The 20,662-nt window shown below is 34.8% G+C and overlaps 1 protein-coding gene across 13 annotated transcripts in view; it reads left to right on the top strand.

The window, feature by feature from the left end:
- Positions 1–20,662, top strand: part of DOCK3 (dedicator of cytokinesis 3) — a 438,078-nt gene that overhangs the window by 59,004 nt on the left and 358,412 nt on the right. For all 13 annotated transcript variants that reach the window (XM_044754125.2, XM_044754132.2, XM_070493006.1 and 10 more), the window contains exon 2: positions 4,483–4,566. In XM_044754125.2, the coding sequence (XP_044610060.2) occupies positions 4,483–4,566 (84 nt within the window). The remainder of the gene's footprint in view (positions 1–4,482; positions 4,567–20,662) is intronic.

Here is a 20,662-nt window from a genome sequence, read left to right as displayed (position 1 = left end):
TGTCCAACTAAACCTTTTTCTGCTCCATATATATTTTCACCACCATTAATTATAATGCATCTTAGTAGCTTTCACTTCAGATTGTACTGAGTTAGTGTTGTCTCAACTTGTCTAGTCACTTCAGACTTGGCATTGACTCCTTGACTATAACTAAGCAGTATCAGTAACATCTGTTAACTTATCAAGAGTCAAGGAAAACCACTTACAGTCCTTTGCCTTTAAAAAAACAGTATACAATTCAGTGGTTTTAATATATTCAAAAGGTCGTGTAACCATCACCACTATCTAATTCTGTAATATTTTCATCACTCCTTAAAGAATCCCTGTACCCAATAGTAGTCACTCCCCATTCCCTTCTCCCCGCCAGGACATGGCAACCACTAATCTGCTTTCTGTGTCAGTGGATTTGCCTATTTTGAACATTTCATATAAATGGAATCATACCATAAGTGACCTTTTGTATCTGGCTTCTTTAACTTAGCATGGGTTTTCAAGGTTTCATGTTGTTGCATGTATCAGTATTTCATTTTCTTTATGGATGAATAATATTCCATTGTATGGACAGACCACAATTTGCTTATCTGTTCATCAGTTGATGGCTATGTGGATTGTTTCCACTTTTTGGCTATTATCAATTCTGTTAATGAACATTTGTGTATAAGTTTTTGTGTGAGCATATGTTTTTACTTCTCTTGGGGTGTATACCTAGGAGTGGAAATGCTGGATCATATGATAATTATATGCTTAACTTTTTGAGGAACTGCCAAACTATTTCCACAGCAGCTGCACCATTTTGCATTTCCACCAGTAATATGTTCCCACATTTTTATTGTCAGTCTTTTTAAATTACAACCATCCTAATGGGTGTGAAGTGGTGTATTGTGGTTTTGATCAGCATTTCACTAATGATTAATGATGTTGAGCATCTTTTCATGTGGTTATTGGCTGTTTGTGTATCTTTTTTAGAGAAATGTCTATTCAGATCCTTTGTCCATTTTAAAATTAGCTTATTTTTTATTATTGAGTTTTCAAAGTTCTTTATATATATTTTGGATGCAAACCCCTTATAAGATATGATTTGCAAATATTTTGTCCCATTCCTTGAGTTGTCTTTTTTCACTTTCTTGGTGGTGTCCTTTGCAGCACAAAAGTTTTTAAGTTTGATGAAGTGAAATTTATTTATTCTTTTTTTGTCTTTTATGATTTTGGTATCATAAATAAGAAACCATTGACTAATTTAAGATCACGAAGGTTTACTTCTGTATTTTCTTTAAGAATTTTATAGTTTAGCTCTTATTAGTCTTAGATCAATTTTGAGGTAAAATTCAAATATATTGAATTGCACAAGTCTTAGTTATATACTTTTGAGTATACACTTATGTAACCTGCTCTCAAACACAATTTCTGTTTTTCCAGAACATTCTTTTTATGTTTATCCAATCAAATCCCTATTCCTCTGGAGGCAAGCGTTGTTCTGATTTTATTCACCTTAGATTACTTTAGCCTCTTTTAGATCTTTTCGTAAATGGCATTATATAGTATGTATACTTTTGCATCTAAGTTATTTTGTTCCACATAATGATTGTGATATTTACCCACTGTGTTACCTGTATCAGTGGATCTTTATTTTTTTATTGCTAAGTAGTATTGCATTGTATGAATGTTGCATATTTTATCTGTTCTTGATGAACAATTGTGTTGTTTCCACTCGTGGACTATTGTGAATAAAGCTGCTGTAAACATTCTTGTAGAAGTCTTTTTTTTTTTCCGGTCTGGCCAGGGATTTATCAGTCATTTCAAAGAACCTCTTTTGGTTTCATTGATTATTTTTTTCCATGTTGTTTGATCTTTTTTTACTTCACTGAGCTTAGCTCTTTGCTTTTTCATTTTTTCTCTTCTTTGAATTTAAATTGCTTCTTTTCTGGTTTCTTAAAGTAGGATATTAGATAATTGATTTGAGTTTTTTCTTTTTTCCTAATGTTAGCATCTTCTTTTCATCTTTGGAAAATTATTAGCCATCATGTCTTCTAATATTTTTTGTGTTTTATTCTCTCTTTCCTCTCCTCTGGGACTCCACTTATATATGAATTGGAGATGTCTGTTAGCCCACATGTCTCTTATGATATATTTTTAATTTTATTCTTTTTTATATCTGTAGTTTAGTTTGGGTAATTTCTATTCTCCTATCCTTGAGTTCACTTATACTTTCTTCAGTTCTATTCATTCTCTTGTTAAGCCCATCCAATGAATATGAAATTTATAATATTCTAATTTTCAGTTCTAAGTTTTCATTTAGGTCTTTTTTGATAAGTGTTTTTGAAATTTAAATATCACTCTGTTTTTTATAGTGTGAAATGAAAGCAAGAATCACATAAGTTTTAAATTTTTATGTACTGTGTCATTTACATCAAGCACTAATGAAAGCTTAATTAATAGTTTTTGGATGTATAAACATTGTAATTAAAATTAGAACTTCTTTGCTTTGGTTAATAGCTATTTTTCTATATAATTTAATGTACTAATACACCTGCCTTTGGTTTGGAATGCATAGAATCTAATGATCAATTTAGGGAGAATCTATATCTTTATCCTTTTCCGTCTTGCAATCCATTAATATGATGTATATCTTCATTTATTAGGCTTTTAATATCTTTAATGTCTTGTAGTTTTCTATATAGAGTTCTTCCGTATATCTCTTAGATTCATTTGTAGTTACGTGGCATTTTTTGATGCTGTTATAAATGGTACATTTCTAATACATTCCATTTTCTAATTCTTTGTTCCTATATAGACTTAGAAAAATTCACCTTGTATCTAGTGACCTTGCTATATTCACATATTCTCTGTTAATAGTTTATGTCTAGGTTCTTTTGGATTTTTTACATGTGGATAATGACAATTTCCTTTGTTTCCAATCATTATATCTTGTATTTCTTTTTCTTCTTTGTTTGCACTGCTGGCCCTTTGGTGCGATGTTGAATATATATGGTAGTGGACATCCTCTTCTTGTTCCTAACCTTAGTGATAAAATAAATGTTCAGTATTTCACCTATATGTATGATGTTTGCTATAGACACATTGTATAAACCTTTATTAGATAAAGGAAGTTCCCTTCTATTCTTAGTTTGTTAAGAATTTTAGTTATGAGTGGCTATTGAATTTCATCAAATGCCCTTTTTTGCATTTATAGAGATGATCATATGATTTTTTCCTTCATCAATTTTCTAATATTAAATCAATCTGGCGTTCCTGGAATAAACGCAAGTTGGTCATGATGGATCAACCTTTTCATGTACAGTTGGATTTGATTTGTTTTTTTATTTTTTAAAAAGATTTTTCTATGTGTAATCTTGAAAGAGATTGGCTTATAATTTTCCTTTCTTGTAATGTCCTTGTTAGGTTTTATTATCATGCTGAGTTCAAAATGAATCCCCTTTTCCCTGTTCTCTGGAAGAGTATTTATGATTGGTGTTATTTCTTCCTCAAATGTTTGGAAAATTCACGGGTAAAATAATCAGGACCTGGTATTTCATTTGTGGGAAGATTTTAATTACAGATTCACTTTTCTTTAGTAGATATCAGACTATTCAAATTTTTAACTTCTGTCAGTTTTTATAAGTTTTATCTTTCTATAAATTTGTTCATCTATTCTAAATGTTCAAATCTGTTTGTATGAAGTTTTTTGTTATATTGTTTATATATCATTTAATTGTTAATTACATTAATGTTTTTAATGTTTTGATTGCTGACATTGATAATTTGTACCTTTACTCTTTTTTTCCTGATTAATCTTGCCTATGTGTCTATCAGTGTTAGTGTTTTCAAAGAACCAATTTTAGATTATAAGGCTTGATATATGATAATGTAAGTCTTTTAAGGTTGGCAGGACTATTCTTGGTTCTTTGTATTCTTGTGTAAATTTTGGAGTCAATTTATTACTTTTCTAAAAAAAAGACATGGATTTTGATTAGTATCTATAGATTTTCTCTGTTGTATATTTGCTTTTTATTTCATTAATTTGTTTCCATTTTTATCATGAGGATTCTCTTTTTCAGAGAATAGTAATAATTATTTGGTGATTCTTTATAAAAATATCTATTTGTTTATAGTGGATAAGAAGCTTCCAATGTTAATTTTTTCGTAAGTAATTGATGCATATTTGCCCAGAAAAGACACATGAACACAAGTCATGCTGAGGGAAAGAGAGACTTTGTGTACAGAAATGTTTTCACCCACAGCACGCATACACACACCACTTAGGAATAGTAATTGTGCCAAAATGTACTTCAGTGTTCTGAACTATTTAATATTACCTTTCAAAATATAAATTAACTAAGTTGAAAGGGGCTTATATATTTGAAAGATGAATTAGTGGGGAAGGGAGATTATATGTTTAAGAAAATTTAATGCTTGATTTCAGTACAGTGACCCTGTCTCACTATATAAAAACGCTAATTGATGTGTTTATCTTTATTTTTCTAGTGATATGCAGCTTTCGGGGATCTGTCCCTCAAGGGTTGGTCTTAGAAATAGGAGAAACGGTCCAGATTCTTGAAAAATGTGAAGGTAAGTATGAACCTATAAAGCACACAAATAGTGATAATTTGGGGCAGTATTATATACATTTATTTTGTAGTAATAGATTATAAGCAGTCATCTTGAAGCCATAATTAAACCACATTATGGTATACTGTTATAAAATCCTTCCTGATCTATGTTCATCCTAAAGGTATGAGCTATTTTGACTCTAATCTAATAGCAATCATTGAGTAACTCATTGGCTGTCAGAACATGATTTTTGTATACTATGTCAAATGACTATTTTTGATTTCCTACAGTCGTATAGATAATCTTCCACCAGGCTTAGCCGCATTTGAATAGAATTGAATTGTAATCAGTTTATTTGTATGTTTCTGTCTGATTGGCTGGACATGATCAGTCATAATTAAAACAAGGAGTAAATACGCTCAAATGAAGTTTCGCTTGACTACTGTTCTCTTCTGTGACATATATGGGTATTTCTTCTATAACATTTATGCATTATTGAAAAGTACTACATTCTTCAAAATCATACACTCAAATCAACAAGATATATGGGGAAAATTAAGTTAGGAAGAAATCATGCAAAATCAAAGCATTGACAAAAACAAAATCGGTACCATGGGAAATAACCTGGGCAGCCTAGACTAGCAGTTCAGCATGGCTAGCAGCCATCTCAAAGTAACAGAGTGGAAATGTTGCTGTGTGGACATGAAGACAATGTACATGGAAGTGGAGCTCTCATCCGTTTGGCTCCTATTAAGGTGGATATGGGAGTAAGGCAACCTGCCATAACCTAGGAACCATATAAGTTTGGGAGTGCACTTTCTGGAAAGAGAGCTCTAGTGCAGCACTCATTTAAAATTTTCATAAAACAGAAATATAAATCAACACCCCTTCACGACAAAAACTCTTAGCAAAATAAGAATAGAAGGGATTTTCTTAATCTGATAAAGGATATCTACTAAAAAGCCTAAAGCAAACATCATATTTGTTGTGAAATATTGAAAGATTTCCCACTGAGTTCTCAAAATGAGAACTGCTATCACCACATCTGTTGAACATTGTACTGGCAATACTAGCTAGTGCAGTAAGGTAAGAAAAAGAAAATACGTAAGGAATGGAAAGATAAAATTGAAACTATCATTTGTAGATGATATAATTGTGTATGGAGAACATCCAGTAGAATCTATAGAAAAAACTATGAAAATAAATAAGGGAGTTTATCAAGCTTGGTGGCTACAGTGTCAGTATTTTAAATATACATTATTTTTCGAGGTGTTCACAACAAAGAATTGGGAAATGAATTAAAGAAACAATGCTGTTTATATAGTATCCCAAACATCAGATGCCAAGAAATAAATCTAATGAAAGAAATATAAGATATCTACATTAAAAACTACAAATATATTATTGATAGAAATTAAAGAAAATCTAAACAAATGGAAAGATTTACCATATTTATGGATTGAAAAGCTTACTGTCGAAAGATGCCAGATTTCCCCAAATCGATCTAGGTATTATGCAATCCCAATAAAAATCCATCAGGTTTTTAAAATAAATTTTTGGTATGGAAATTGAGCAGCTGATTGTAACATTTATATGAAAATGCAAGAGGTTACCAAGAGCCGAAGACAATTGTGAAGAAGATAATCAGACTGGAGGATTTATACTACCAGATATCAAGATTTATTATAAATTAAGACATTGTTTTGGGGCAAAGAAAGAATAATGAAGTAGAATAGAGGGTCCAGAAACAGACCATTACGTATATCATCCAGTGATACATGAAATAGGTGATATTGCAGTGCAGTGGGCAATTGATCTTCTTTACAATATGTGATGCTGGGCCAATTGGAATTAAAAATGATGGCCTATTCAATAAATGGTATTGGGTCAATATTGAAAGCAATGAATCTTGATCCTTACCTTACAGCATTTACCCCAAATTTCAGGTGGATCATAGATATAAATGTGAAATGTAAAACAATAATGCACCTTGAAGGAAACATAGGAAAATATTCTTCTTAACCTTAGGGTAGACAGAGATCTTTTGTAAGGATACATAAAGCACTAACCATAAAGGAAAAGATTGATAAGTTGTACTTTATTAAAATGAAGATCTATTGTTCCAAAGATAATCAAGGAGAGGGAAAAGGCAAGCTACAGAGTGAGAAGTATTTGACAAATGACTTGTATTTAAAGTATATAAAGAACTACTACTAATCAAAAATAAGAAGACAATTCAATAGAAAATGGGCAGAGAAGGCTTGAATGTGTTCCTCACAAAACAGGTAGTCTAATGGCTCATAAACATGTGGAAAGGTGTTTAATCTCAATCATCAGTGAATGCAAATTAAAACCACAATGAGATACCACTACACAGCCATTAGAATAACTAAAATGAAAACAATACCAAGTGCTGATGAGGATGTGGAACAACTGATAGTCTCATAACACTGCTGGTGGGAGAGAAAATGGGATTACCACTATAAAACTCTCTGGCACTATTTACTAAAGTAGAATGTACATGTACCTTATGATCCAGCAATTCTACTCATAGGTTTAAATCCAACAGTAAAATACATATATAAAATTTTAGTAGCAGCTTTATTTATAATTGCTGCAAACCGGAAAAAACCAAAATGTTCATCAGCAGTAGAATGGGTAAATAAATTGTGGTATATTCATACAATTGAATGTGATACAGAAGGGAAAATGAATGAATTGTTGCTACACACAGCGGTAGAGATGAGTATCACAGATACGCTCTTGACAGAAGAAGCCAGATGTAAGTGTTCATGCTGTTATGGTTCCACGTACATAAAGTGCAGAATGAGGTAAAACTCACTGTTCCTGATATTAGTCAGAATAGTGCTTAGATCTGGCTTCTTTTGCTAAGAGTATATTGTATATAGTAACAATTCATCCATGTTCCTTTCTGCATCACATTCAATTTAAGGGTGTGTGTGTGTGTGTTTTAGTGACTGGAAGAGGCACGAGTGGCTTTTGGGAAGCTGGTAATATTTTGTTTATCTGAGTGGTGGGCATACAGGTGTATGTAGTATATACAGGCATATACTTTTTGAAAATTTATTTAGCTGTAGACTAATGATTTGCACACTATGGATGTTATGTATCAATAAAAAATTTACTTAAGAAAATAAAATAACTTTGTAAAAAATTGATGAAAGTACAAAGATGCAACAATATAGATGAATCTAAAAAATATTATGTTGAACAAAAGGGCCAGATATAAAAGACGACAATCTTCTATGATTCCATTTCTATGAAATTAAAGAACAAGCAACACTACAAATCTATGGGGATAGAAATCAGAATAGTGGTTGCCTCAGGAAGAGGATTGACTGGAAAGAGACATGAGGGAACTTTCAGGATGATTGGAAAGTTCTACATCTTGAAAAAATATGGGTTACGTGGGTGTTACATTTGTCATTGCTCATAGAACTGTACATTCATGATCTGTGCGTTTCACTGTATGTAAGTTATGCATCAATGAAATGGATTAATGTTAAAAAAGGAAGAAAATCAAATTGTAGACTGAAATTTTTTTTCAGTTGTCAACGAAAATAATCCATAACCAATCTATAAATGAAAATTTGGGAGAGTTTATTCTGAGCTAAAATCTGAGGACCATGGCCCGGGGCCTTTCTTGCCAGAGGAAGAAAGGGCAGCAAAGAAGTGGGGTGCACAGAGTGGTTATATACCCCCAAACAGGATGTTTCACATATGATTGAAATGTCCTTTTACAATAGTCGCGAGACTGCTCTGTCGGCACAGCGATTGATGGAAACAGCAGGTAGGTCTACTGTCTGGTGAACACAGCAGGGTGGCAGGTGTGTTGTCTCGAGCCGGGTGGTCACAGTTGAGCTGGCTGGTCAAAGGTGAGCACAACAATCAGTTCCTAGCCTAAGGAAAGATGCTTATCCTTAAGGAAATGCCAATGTAGCGGGAAGTTGCACCTTTATCTTAAGGCCATTTGTTCTTGCCGTAGTAAATGTTTTAAAGCAGATACACAATGCGTGCTCAATGGCCACAGTCCGGCCCTTTTGGGAAAACAAAGTCAAGCCGAATTAGGTTTACACCAAATGGCTTCCTCATGTACTCCAATATATCCTATTGCTTGCCATTTCTGTTTGTCACAGTGATATAACTGACAAACAACCAGAATATAAAAGAATTCTTGTAAACCAATAAAAATAAACAATAGGTGAATAGAAAAATGAACAAAAATATGACCAGGGACTTCACAGAAATGCTCAGTCTTGTCAGCAGTCAAGGAATAGTGAGTTAAAATGAGAATGATGGACAGTGCCACACACATTAGTTTGAGAAGACTGAAATGTCTGACATATCCAGATGTTGGTACAAATATGTTTCAGTGGGAATGCTTATACACTGCTGATAGCTTATTAAGTTAGATGTGCATTTCCTGTGACCTAGCAGTTTAACTCCTAAGTTTATACTTTAAAGAAATGTTTTTTAAGCTATCCTTATCAAATCATTATGGAGTTAAAAAATCCATTTAGTGGCTCACAATCAACGTTAATCAAAAAGAACAGAATAAAAAATAATCAGTAGTACATTGCTCTATCAGTCATTATCCAATCAGGAGACAGAAATCACACTAATAATTTGGATAGGGAATATTTAATATAAATAATTGTTAACTAGTAAAAAGTGGTTAACTACTAAAAGGAGTAAAAGAAGGTTGAAAGGGATGTAGAAGTAGCAAATGCAGAAATCAACTGCTACTTCTAGGGCTGAGGAAAAGCTGACAAAGAAGGAACTAAGAATTTAAAAGAACACCTCTCCATCTCAAAGCTGAGATTCAGACCCTTTTGAAAAGGGCATGGCTGCCATAGGAATTTGTAGCCTGTGCATGATAAAGAAACTTGGCAGAGGGTATGGATTGGAGTTGGTCTGTAGGAGCAACCTGCTGGGTAGCCGAAAAACTTATGGAAAGGCACGAGTGAGCTGGAGCTTGTCCATAGGTGCAGCTCCTCAGATGGTGGAGAAATTTGCAGAGTAAGAGCCATAACTTCTCTGTGAAGGTGGCTGAGGTAAGCTCTACAGGACCTCCAATGTGCCAGTTGGCTAGGGTGCTGGCAATAAAACAGCAACACACCAGAACCAAGAAGGGAAACCCCATTTTCCTGCTGTGGCCTTCCGTGTCCTGTTAGTACCCTCTACTGCAAAGCCTGACACTGAGCTGGCAAAGGAGAAATGTTTATACAGTCTATATTAGTCTGGGTTTTCCAGAGAAACAGAACCAATAGAAGATATATGTAAGTATATATGTAAATAAAGATTATTATAAAGAATTGGCTTACATGGTTATGGAGGCTGAGAAGTCTCAGGGTTTGTGGTTGGCAAGCTGGAGATCCAGGAGAGCCAATGGTAGAGTTCCAGTTGGACTCTGAAGGCCTGAGAACCAGGAGAGCCGATGGTGTAAGTTCCGGAATGAGTCCAAGTCTGAAGGCAGAAGAAGACCGATGTCCCAGCTTGAAGACAGTCAGGCAGAGAGAGCAAAATCTATCTTACTCCACCTATTTGTTCTATTCAAGCCTTCAGTGAATTGAATGAGGCCCACCCACCCACATTGGGAAAGACAATCTGCTTTACTCGGTCTACCAATTAAAATGTCAGTCTGATCCAGAAACACTCTCATAGGCACACCCAGAATAATGTTTAACCAGAAATCTGGGCACTTTGCAGCACAGTAGGTTAACACATAGGATTAACCATCACAGGGCCCAACTCGGAGTATTAAAAAGCAGGATAAAGAAGGGTAGATTTGGTGCTGAGGGGCAGTAAATTGGTAACTGGCACAATTGCAATGTAACATTATTAAATTTTTTCTTCATGAGTTTTGCTTCAATTTATGTGTATGGGATTAAAATATATTCTAAGTCTGGGCCATGGTAAAAAATATTTGAATGCCATTCATCTGGAGACACTTCTATATATGTACACATGAAGACACCAAATTCCTACAGCATTGTGTGTAGTAGCAGAAAATTGATAACATTTTAAATGTCTAGCAACAAGAGAATGTTAGAGAAATAAATTGTGGGATCTAATGTAAGCATGGTGATTATACTTAATACTACTATATTAAATACTTGAAAGTTACTAAGAGAGTAGATCTCAAATGTTCTCACCACAAAAAAGAAATGGTAATTATGTGACTTGATGGAGGTGTTAGCTAGCCACTCTGGTGGTAATCATTTTGCAGTATATAAGTATATAAGATCAACACATTGTACATTTTAAACTTACGCAATGTTATATGTCAATTATATCTCAATAAAGCTGAAAAAAAATTAAAAACAAGAGCAATAAAATAAAACAACATGGAAAAACATGCTTGTATTTCTATTTCTTAATTTTTTCCATTTTATTCTTATATGTTCACTCTGTGCAGTGGAAGATAAGATTTTAGCTCTGTTATCCTTTTGCATTTCAAACGTATGCAAACATACTTCTTACATTCTTATACTTGTTAGTTAAATTAGTATTTGGTATTTATATTATTTTGATTAATTCATAGATGATCTGTATAGTATATTGTCATTGTATCTTGTAGTACCGTTTGTTATCTCTGGAATTATTTAACTTATTTTTTAATTTGCTTAGTTTTCCATGTACCTATCAATTTATCACCAAATTTCTCAATAGTACTTGAAACTATTGGACCATTCAAATGTCTCAGATGTTGATTTTGGTTATGTTCCTTCATGATCATCCTAGGAATAACCTTTGTTTCTTTTCCTGTTGAACTCTCTGTTTCCTAGATCTGAATTTATCCTTTTTTTTTTTTTTTTTTTAAGGACATTCTAATTTTTGTGGAGGAGAAATCCTCTAAAAGTTTCTTGAGAAAAAATGTTATGGAAGGTAAATTTTTTTTTTGAGAGCTTGAATGCATGAAAAAAAATCTTTATTTTGCTCTCCTGCTTGACTGATAATTTGGTTGGGTGTAGAATCCTAGATTGGAAATTATTTGTTTTCATACATTTCAAGGCATTGCTCCGTTTGCTGTTGCATAAATAAGATGGCATTCTGATTTTTAATCATTTTATTTTCTGGAAGCCTTTAGGCTGTATTTATTTTCAGGATTCTGATATTTTACAATCCTATGCATGCTTTTGGGAATGTTATTATTCGTCTTCTCCCCCATTTGTTGTGCTGAGCATTCACTGGACCTTTTTAATCTTGAAGCTAATATTTTTTCCATTCTAGGAAATTTTTTCATTACTTTTAGGATTATTTTCTTCCCTATTGTTTTTTCTGTTTTTCCAATCCTGTTACTTGAATGGTGCCTCTCCTATCTAGGCTGAATCTGTCAGTTGATAATTTTTCCTCATCTTTCTGTGTCTTTATCTTTTTGTTCTTTGTTTTGGGATATATAGGCAATATTATCTTGTAAACCTTCTGCTGGAGTCTTTGTTTCTGCTCTTATATTTTCTTTTTCCAAGAGCATTTCTTGCTATCTAAATGTTAATAGCTTCTTGTTCTTGCTTTATGGATGTAAATCTATGTTTTCTCTCTGAGGCTATTATTGTTAAAATTTTTTTTTGTTTTAACCTTTATTCTTCTTCCTGTATTCTTTCTCCTCTGAATCTCCTCCCTTTGCCCCCCTTTCCTGTTTTGATCTTTGTGCTCTGTGTTAGAGGTTTTCCTTAAGTGACTGGTGAGCTTTATTTGTGCGTGTGTGAGACTGAGGAGGGGAGGGCTTCACACTGGTGGCTAATCAGGTGATTTCTTTGACATTTGTGTTTCATTAGAGGATACTATCCTGCCCCCAGCCCAACTACCACTGCCCTTAAGATTTTTTCTCTTGAACTAGTTACCTTGAAGGACTAATCCTCCAATATTTTCTATGGGCATTAGAAGCTTATGCCACTGTCCTGGCAGCCCAGTAGGAGTAAGGATTGGGATCTATTTTCAGTTTGGTGCTCATCTCTGTCCTTAACAAAGCATGGCTTCCTGAACCCTGAGCCTGCCTGCTCCAAATTCTCCAGGGAGTGATCCTGTGGTTTTCTGATAGTGTGGAGAGGTAGAGGCATATCTAGTCCTGCTTGGTGGGCAGAACAGAGAAAGAACTGCAGAATTTTGGCTGTTTTTCTTATGGAGTTTTAACTAGTTCTTTTGTTTTCAACCCCATACCATACCCAGGCCTTCTGTTTTTTTCCATTTTCCATCTTAATGAGATATAATTGACATATAACATTGTGTAAGTTTAAGGTGTAGATTGTGATGATACACATATATGTTGTGAAATGTTTGCTACAATAAAGTTAGTTAACAAATCATTTACCTCATGTAATTCCTATTTTGTTGTTATGGTGAGAACATTAAAGCTGTACTCTTAACAGCAATTTTCAAGGATACAGTACAATTATTATTGTTAATTATATTCACATTTGTAATATAGTTTGAAATCAGGAAGCATGATGCTTCTGGGGTTCTTCTTTCTCAAGATTGCTTTGGCTATTTTGGATCTTTTGTGATTCCATATGAATTTTAGGATTTTTTCTATTCTGTGAAAAATCTCATTGAAATTTTGATAGAGATTGCACTGAATCTGTAGATGGATTTGGGTAGTATGGGTATTTTATCAATATCAACTCTTCGAATCCATTGACACAGTATATCTTTCCATTTATCCTGTGGTCTTTTTCAGTTTCTTTCCTCAATGTCTTATAGTTTTTGGCGTATAGATCTTTCATTCCTTGGTTAAATTTATTCCTGTTTTATTGTGTTTGATGCTATTGTAAATGGGATTGTTTTCTTAATTTCTTTTTCAGATAGTTCCTTTATAGTGTATAGAAACTCAAATGACTTTTTAATATTAATTTTGTGTCTTGAAACTTTACTGAATTTTTTATTCTAGCAGTTTTTTGGTGGGGCCTTTAGGATTTTCTATATGTAGGATCATGTCATCTGCAGGCCTTCTTGACCTGATACCTTGAATTCCTATGATTTGCTAGGGTTTTGTCTTGGGAATTGACTCTTGTTGGCTTCTCTGCTTGTACATTTAAGTTTTAGTATTTGTCTGTTTGCTTTCAAGCTTCCAAATGTTTTAAGTGCTTATCGTCTGCTGCAATCTAAATTATTTTTTCCTAGGCTGTGTGGGTTTATTCATTCATTTTTAGTCTTTTACTCAATGTCAATTTATTGAGGTTTTGGGAGAGAACAGAGATGAACAGTTTTGTTTAATCTACTTTTTTTTTTTTTTTTAAAGATTTTATTTTTTCCTTTTTCTCCCCAAAGCCCCCCGGTACATAGTTGTGTATTCTTCGTTGTGGGTTCCTCTAGTTGTGGCATGTGGGACGCTGCCTCAGTGTGGTCTGACGAGCAGTGCCATCTCCGCGCCCAGGATTCGAACCGACGAAACACTGGGCCACCTGCAGCGGAGCGCGCGAACTTAACCACTCGGCCACGGGGCCAGCCCCTGTTTAACCTACTTTTTAAAGCTAAAATCTAACATTTGAAATTAAATTGAATGTATATTTATTGAGTTGATTAATTACTGGCTAGTTTTTGATACAGAGGTCTTATTCCAGGACATATTTTTGTTTTTCCTTAAATATTTAAGTTCTCTTTTTGCATCTGCCATTCCACATATTTTAGTTAGTGCTCCATTATTTATTTGAAAACAAATGACAGATGGTAGATGGAGAATCTCACATATAGTGAGTACCTAGAATTAAATAACAAAAATAGTACAAGAAGTGTATTTACATTACTGTAGGTTCTGGAGAATATCATGGTGAGAATATGTCCCAAGCATGCAGTGACTAAAGGGCCCCTGGTACATGAGCAGAGTAGCTTTAATATTGTACTGTTGCCCATGTGGGTCAGTGGCATGTGTCATTTACTGATGCCTACCATGTGCAGGCCCTTCCTGGATTGGCTCTGGTGATACAGAAGTACAATGTTTTATTTCCTCTATCTTCCTGAAAGGATTGTGTGTTTGCTTGGGGTGAAAGATATGTGAACATGTATTTATACTAGAACACGTTAGATAGAGGTCAAGTGCAAGGTGTTATGGCTGCACAGATGCCTGAGCTGTTGACTTCACTAGGACAGGAAGTGGGTGAGGAGAGAGGAGCAGGGAAGATGATTTTATAAATATTTCGGTATTGAGCTGCCTTGAAAGAGGAGAAGTTTACCAGGCCTGAGAGGTTGTTGAGTGTTTAAAGTGCTGTTTTTTTTTTTTTTTTTAAAGATTTGCACCTGAGCTAACAACTGTTGCCAATCTTTTTTTTTTTTTTCTGCTTTATCTCCCCTAAATCTCCTCTGGTACATAGTTGTATATCTTAGTTGCAAGTCCTTCTAGTTGTGGCATGTGGGACGCCGCCTCAATGTGGCCTGATGAGTGGTGCCATGTCTGCGCCCAGGATCCGAACCGGTGAAACCCTGGGCTGCTGCAGCGGAGCTTGCAAACTTAACCACTCGGCCACGGGGCCGGCCCCCTAGAAATTGTTTTATGGCAGCAGTCAGGTGGCCTCAGACTATTGCTTGATGTGGGTGATTAGTTAATGTAATTTTCCCTGTTATAAGTAATATCAAAATCTAATTGTTTCAAGAGCCAATTCAAGTAGGCACCCTGTCTTTAGTACGTCAACTCTAAGCCAGGAATTCCACTTAAATTCACTTGCTGGGCTTATGCTTCTAAATGAAGTATGCAAAAAATTCCCTGGCTTCAATACTGAGATGCTATTTGTTGCTTTTGACATATGCTTTGTGCTGGAAGACTCATACCAATTATCCACATTGTATCTGTTTGCTGATTTGTTGTGTGTATAGCTCTCTGAAGCCATCTTATTCATGTCTTGCCTTACTATCTAGTGAGAAACCTACATACAGCAGGAGTACATGCAAGACCCAGGGGGTCTTGACTTTGGATCTTGCATGTACTCCTGCTGTAGGTTTCTCACTTGATTCCAGCTTCCGCTTTACCTTGAACATTTCTACCATCTATCCCTTTCTCATTCTCTTAGTCTGATTTGACTTAGTTGTCCATAGCCCTAAAATTGATCCTGGCTTTTCTGTAAGAACACTTACACTATCAAGCTGGAGAGTTTAAATCTATTTTTTTCCTGAATTATGTCATAGATATAGTTTCATACATATTTAATAACAGGTTTCTCTTTTAAAGTGGCATTAAAAAGCCATTCTACTTCTAAAATTAGCTAAAGTTTAAAAAAATAATCTCTTATTCTAAGTGATCTAAGTAATATAAATATTTATTAATTCTTTTAGTGTCTCTGTGACCAGAATGAATCCAAATATTGCCATAATTATTTTGTTTGCAGAGGGAGAAAAGAAATAATTCACTTTTCATGTTGCTCAAGGTGAATGTATCAGTGAGTAGACAAGGTCAACCAGGTTAAGTCATCTAGAAATCTTCTGATTTCCTTTTTTAGCTTTTGATTCATGTATATTCCAACCAGTAAAACTGTTTTGTGCCAGCTTTCTATTTGTTTAAATTTGTTTTTCCTTTTCTTATCTTACCTTACTATAATATTCAGACTAAGAATCAGTATCAGCATCAGCAGAAGAGTGTTAAATTTCTGATATACATATAGAAATGAAAGAGGTTGGTTCATTATTGCTAATGTTATTGAAAAATTATGTAGTAAAGAGACTCCTAGGTTGAGTATCAGTTTTATTAATCTCTCCTGTACTTTGTTGGATAAATATTCCCTACCACTAATGGCGCTTAAAAATTGAGGATTTTTTTTTTGAGGAGATTAGTCCTGAGCTAACATCTGCTGCCAGTCCTCCTCGTTTGGTGAGGAAGATTGGCTCTGAGCTAACATTTGTGCCCATCTTCCTTATTTTATTTGTGGGACACCTGCCACAGCATGGCTTGATAAACCATGTATCAGTCTGCATCTGGGATCTGAACTGATGAACCCTGGGCTGCCAAAGCGGAGTGTGTGAATTTAACCACTGCACCACCGGGCCAGCCCCCCAAATTTAAGTATTAATGAAGTTATATTGATAATAAAAATTTGCATCTTTCTGATAAGAAGAAAGGCTTCTTGTAATTGTAAAGACTTTATTTCTGTTAACTTTAGGAAATGATTTATTTTATGTCTGAAAATTGTCACAGAATTTCAGTTTAGAGTACTTAGTGTACATTTGTGTAATATAGATTTGAACACTTAATACTGTTACTTTTAAATGCTTTGGCGAATTTTCCGTTATGCTTGCAACTTAAGTTAATGTTTAAAAGTAAAAAAAAAGTTTTATAATAATCATTTGCTCTCTACCTACCATGTTGTAGGCAATGTTAGTAGATATTGCACATTCGTTATTTCAACTAATCCTCAAAATAACCTTATGAAACATTACTATCTCCATGTTTAGTTGAGGAAATTGAAGCTCAAGAGATTGAAAGGAACGTAGCTGGAATGTGGCAGAAAGAGGATTCTGTTTATCTGCCCTGAGTATTAAGCTATTTGGAATTCATTGAGACACTAATTTTGGAAAAACCACTATTTCTCGAGATCCATTTCTAAAGTCTGTTGGTTTCTGTGGGGCTTGTTATTTCTCCTAATAGGTTATTTTAATAAGTGAATGAATGAACACAACAGATGCATTTATGAGGTTTTCTATTTTTGGACATTTGGGCAATAGAGGTAATTTTAAATCACAGTTTTCTGGTCACTAGGAAAGTTTTTATTCATGGAATATTATATGAGAGTTTGTTAAATTAGTAGTAAAGCGTGGACTATAGAAAAGAAGCCTTAGTGTTTGAAGTTTTATATAGATATGTGTTTTCCTCCCCTGGGTCCTGAAGATGGCCGATGGTGAGCAGAGGAGGGCTGTAATTTTTTTTGTAGTTTTGTGAACATATTTGAAACCAAATTTCTCAGGTGTTCAGAGTGATGCTGATAATCTAAGTCTCACATGGCCTTTGCTGAATGGCCCCAGCCACCTCAGACTGCTCTGTCTCTTCTCTTTGTATTCTCAAGTCCTTCCTATTCACTACCATTTCCTAGTGTACCTTTATCAAGATATACCACTGGTTTTTGTACACTACTGGAGAGGATAATGGAGTGGATCTTGGGAGACCAAGCCTCTATTTCTAGCACTGTAGTGGATCATTTATGACAGTGAGCATGTCTTGGTGATGCCTCAAGTTTGCTTTCTATAAGATATGCAAGATAGCTGTTTTTTCATGGAAATTTTAAGTGGACAAGTTAACTAATATCCTTGAGGTTTTAGCAGGAAAATCGCAGTTTATATGCAGATTTGCCTTTGATGGTGTTGCAATTTCAGTTACATGCTAGAGTCCTTTTTTCATTTTTAGTCATTTACTATCTTATTTAATGATTCTTTATATTAAATTTTTCCTGTTTGAAAGGTTCGTTATAGTTTCTGTCTCCTGGCTAGACCCCAGCTGATTCCCTGATGTCGGTTTCCATAGCAAATGGTAGCCAGATGTCCATACAGTGATTCGTAAGATCAGCAAGCTTCATCCATGCATTTAGAGCTTCCAGTTAACTTTTATTTATTTATTTATTTATTTATTTATTTATTTTTTGTTCAGAATATTTCTTCATTCTTTTTTTTTTATTGAGTTATTGATAGGTTACAATCTTGTGAAATTTCAATTGTACATTAATGTTTGTCAGTCATGTTGTAGGTGCACCACTTCACCCTTTGTGCCCACCCCCCACCCCACCTTTCCCCTGGTATCCACTAAACTGTTCTTGGTCCATAATTTTAAATTCCTCATATGAGTGGAGTCATACACAGATTATCTTTCTCTCACTGGCTTATTTCACTTAACATAATTCTCTCAAGGTCCATCCATGTTATTGCAAATGGAATGATTTTGTTCTGTTTTGCAGCTGAGTAGTATTCCATTGTATATATGTACCACATCTTCTTTATCCATTCGTCTGTTGCTGGACACTTAGGTTGCTTCCACGTCTTGGCTATTGTAAACAGTGCTGCAATAAACGGGGTGCACAGGACTTTTGGGATTGCTGACTTCAAGCTCTTTGGGTAAATACCCAGTATTGGGATGGCTGGATCGTATGGTAGTTCTATTTTTAGTTTTTTGAGGAATCTCCATACTGTTTTCCATAGTGGCTGCACCAGTTTGCATTCCCACCAGCAGTGTATGAGGGTTCCTTTTTCTCTGCAACCTCTCCAACATTTGTTGCTATTAGTTTTAGATATTTTTGTCATTCTAACGGGTGTAAGGTGATATCTTAGTGTAGTTTTGATTTGCATTTCCCTGATGATCAGCGATGATGAGCATCTTTTCATGTGCCTATTGGCCATCAGTATATCTTCTTTGGAGAAATGTCTGTTCATGTCTCCAGCCCATTTTTTGATTGGGTTGTTTGATGTTTTGTGGTTGAGTTGCGAGAGTTCTTTATATATTATGGATATTAAGCCTTTGTCAGATATATGACTTGCAAATATTTTTTCCCAGTTAGTGGGTTGTTTTTTTGTTTCAATCCTGTTTTCATTTGCCTTGAAGAAGCTCTTTAATCTGATGAAGTCCCATTTGTTTATTCTTTCTATTGTTTCCCTTCTCTGAGAAGGCATGGTGTCCGAAAAGATCCTTTTAATACTGATGTCAAAGAGTGTACTGCCTACGTTTTCTTCCAGAAGCCTTATGGTTTCAGGTCTCACCTTTAGGTCTTTAATCCATTTTGAGTTTATTTTGGTGAATGGTGAAAAAGAATGGTCAATTTTCATTCTTTTACATGTGGCTTTCCAGTTTTCCCAGCACCATTTGTTGAAAAGACTTTCTTTTCTCCGTTGTATGCCCTCGGCTCCTTTGTCAAAGATAAGCTGTCCATCCATAGATGTGTGGTTTTATTTCTGGGCTTTCAGTTCTGTTCCATTGATCTGTGCACCTGTTTTTGTACCAGTCCGATGCTGTTTTGATTACTGTAGCTTTGTAGTATGTTTTGAAGTCAGGGATTGTGATGCCTCCCGTTTTGTTCTTTTTTCTCAGGATTGCTTTAGAAATTCGGGGTCTTTTGTTGCCCCACATGAATTTCAGGATTCTTTGTTCTAATTCTGTAAAGAATGTCATTGGGATTCTGATTGGGATGGTGTTCAATCTGTAGATTGCTTTAGGTAGAATGGACATTTTAACTATGTTTATTCTTCCAATCCATGTACATGGAATGTCTTTCCATCTCCTTATGTCGTCATCCAATTCTCTCAGAAAGGCCTTGTAATTTTCATTATATAGGTCCTTCACTTCCTTAGTTAAATTTACCCCAAGGTATTTTATTCTTTTTGTTGCGATTGTGAATGGTATTGTATTCTTGAGTTCTTTTTCTGTTGGTTCATTACTGGAGTATAGAAATGCTACTGATTTATGCAAATTGATTTTATACCCTGCAACTTTGCTGTAGTTGTTGATTACTTCTAACAGTTTTCCAGTGGATTCTTTGGGGTTTTCTATATATAAGATCATGTCGTCTGCAAACAGCGAGAGTTTCACTTCTTCCCTCCCTATTTGGATTCCTTTTATTCCTTTTTCTTGCCTGATTGCTCTGGCCAGGACCCCCAGTACTATGTTAAATAAGAGTGGTGATAGAGGGCATCCTTGTCTCGTTCCTGTTTTCAGGGGGATGGGGTTCAGTTTTTGCCCATTGAGTATGATGTTGGCTATGGGTTTGTCGTATATGGCCTTTATTATGTTGAGGTAGTTCCCTTCTATGCCCATTTTGTTCAGAGTTTTTATCATAAATGGCTGTTGGATCTTGTCAAATGCCTTCTCTGCATCTATTGAGATGATCATGTGGTTTTTATTCCTCAGTTTGTTGATGTGGTGTATCACGTTGATTGATTTGCGGATGTTGAACCATCCCTGTGTCCCTGGTAGGAATCCCACCTGATCCTGATGTATGATTCTTTTGATGAATTGCTGAATTCTGGTTGCTAAAATTTTGTTTAGAATTTTTGCATCTATGTTCATCAGTGATATTGGCCTGTAGTTCTCTTTTTTCGTGGTGTCCTTGTCAGGTTTTGGTATCAGCGTGATGTTGGCCTCATAGAATGTGTTAGGAAGTGTTCCATCTTCCCTAATTTTTTGGAATAGCTTGAA

This window comes from Equus asinus, chromosome 21, assembly GCF_041296235.1.
Source record: "Equus asinus isolate D_3611 breed Donkey chromosome 21, EquAss-T2T_v2, whole genome shotgun sequence".
Lineage (NCBI taxonomy): Eukaryota > Metazoa > Chordata > Mammalia > Perissodactyla > Equidae > Equus > Equus asinus.
Note: the sequence above shows the minus strand (reverse complement) of the source record. Positions and strands in the feature narration are given on the sequence as shown.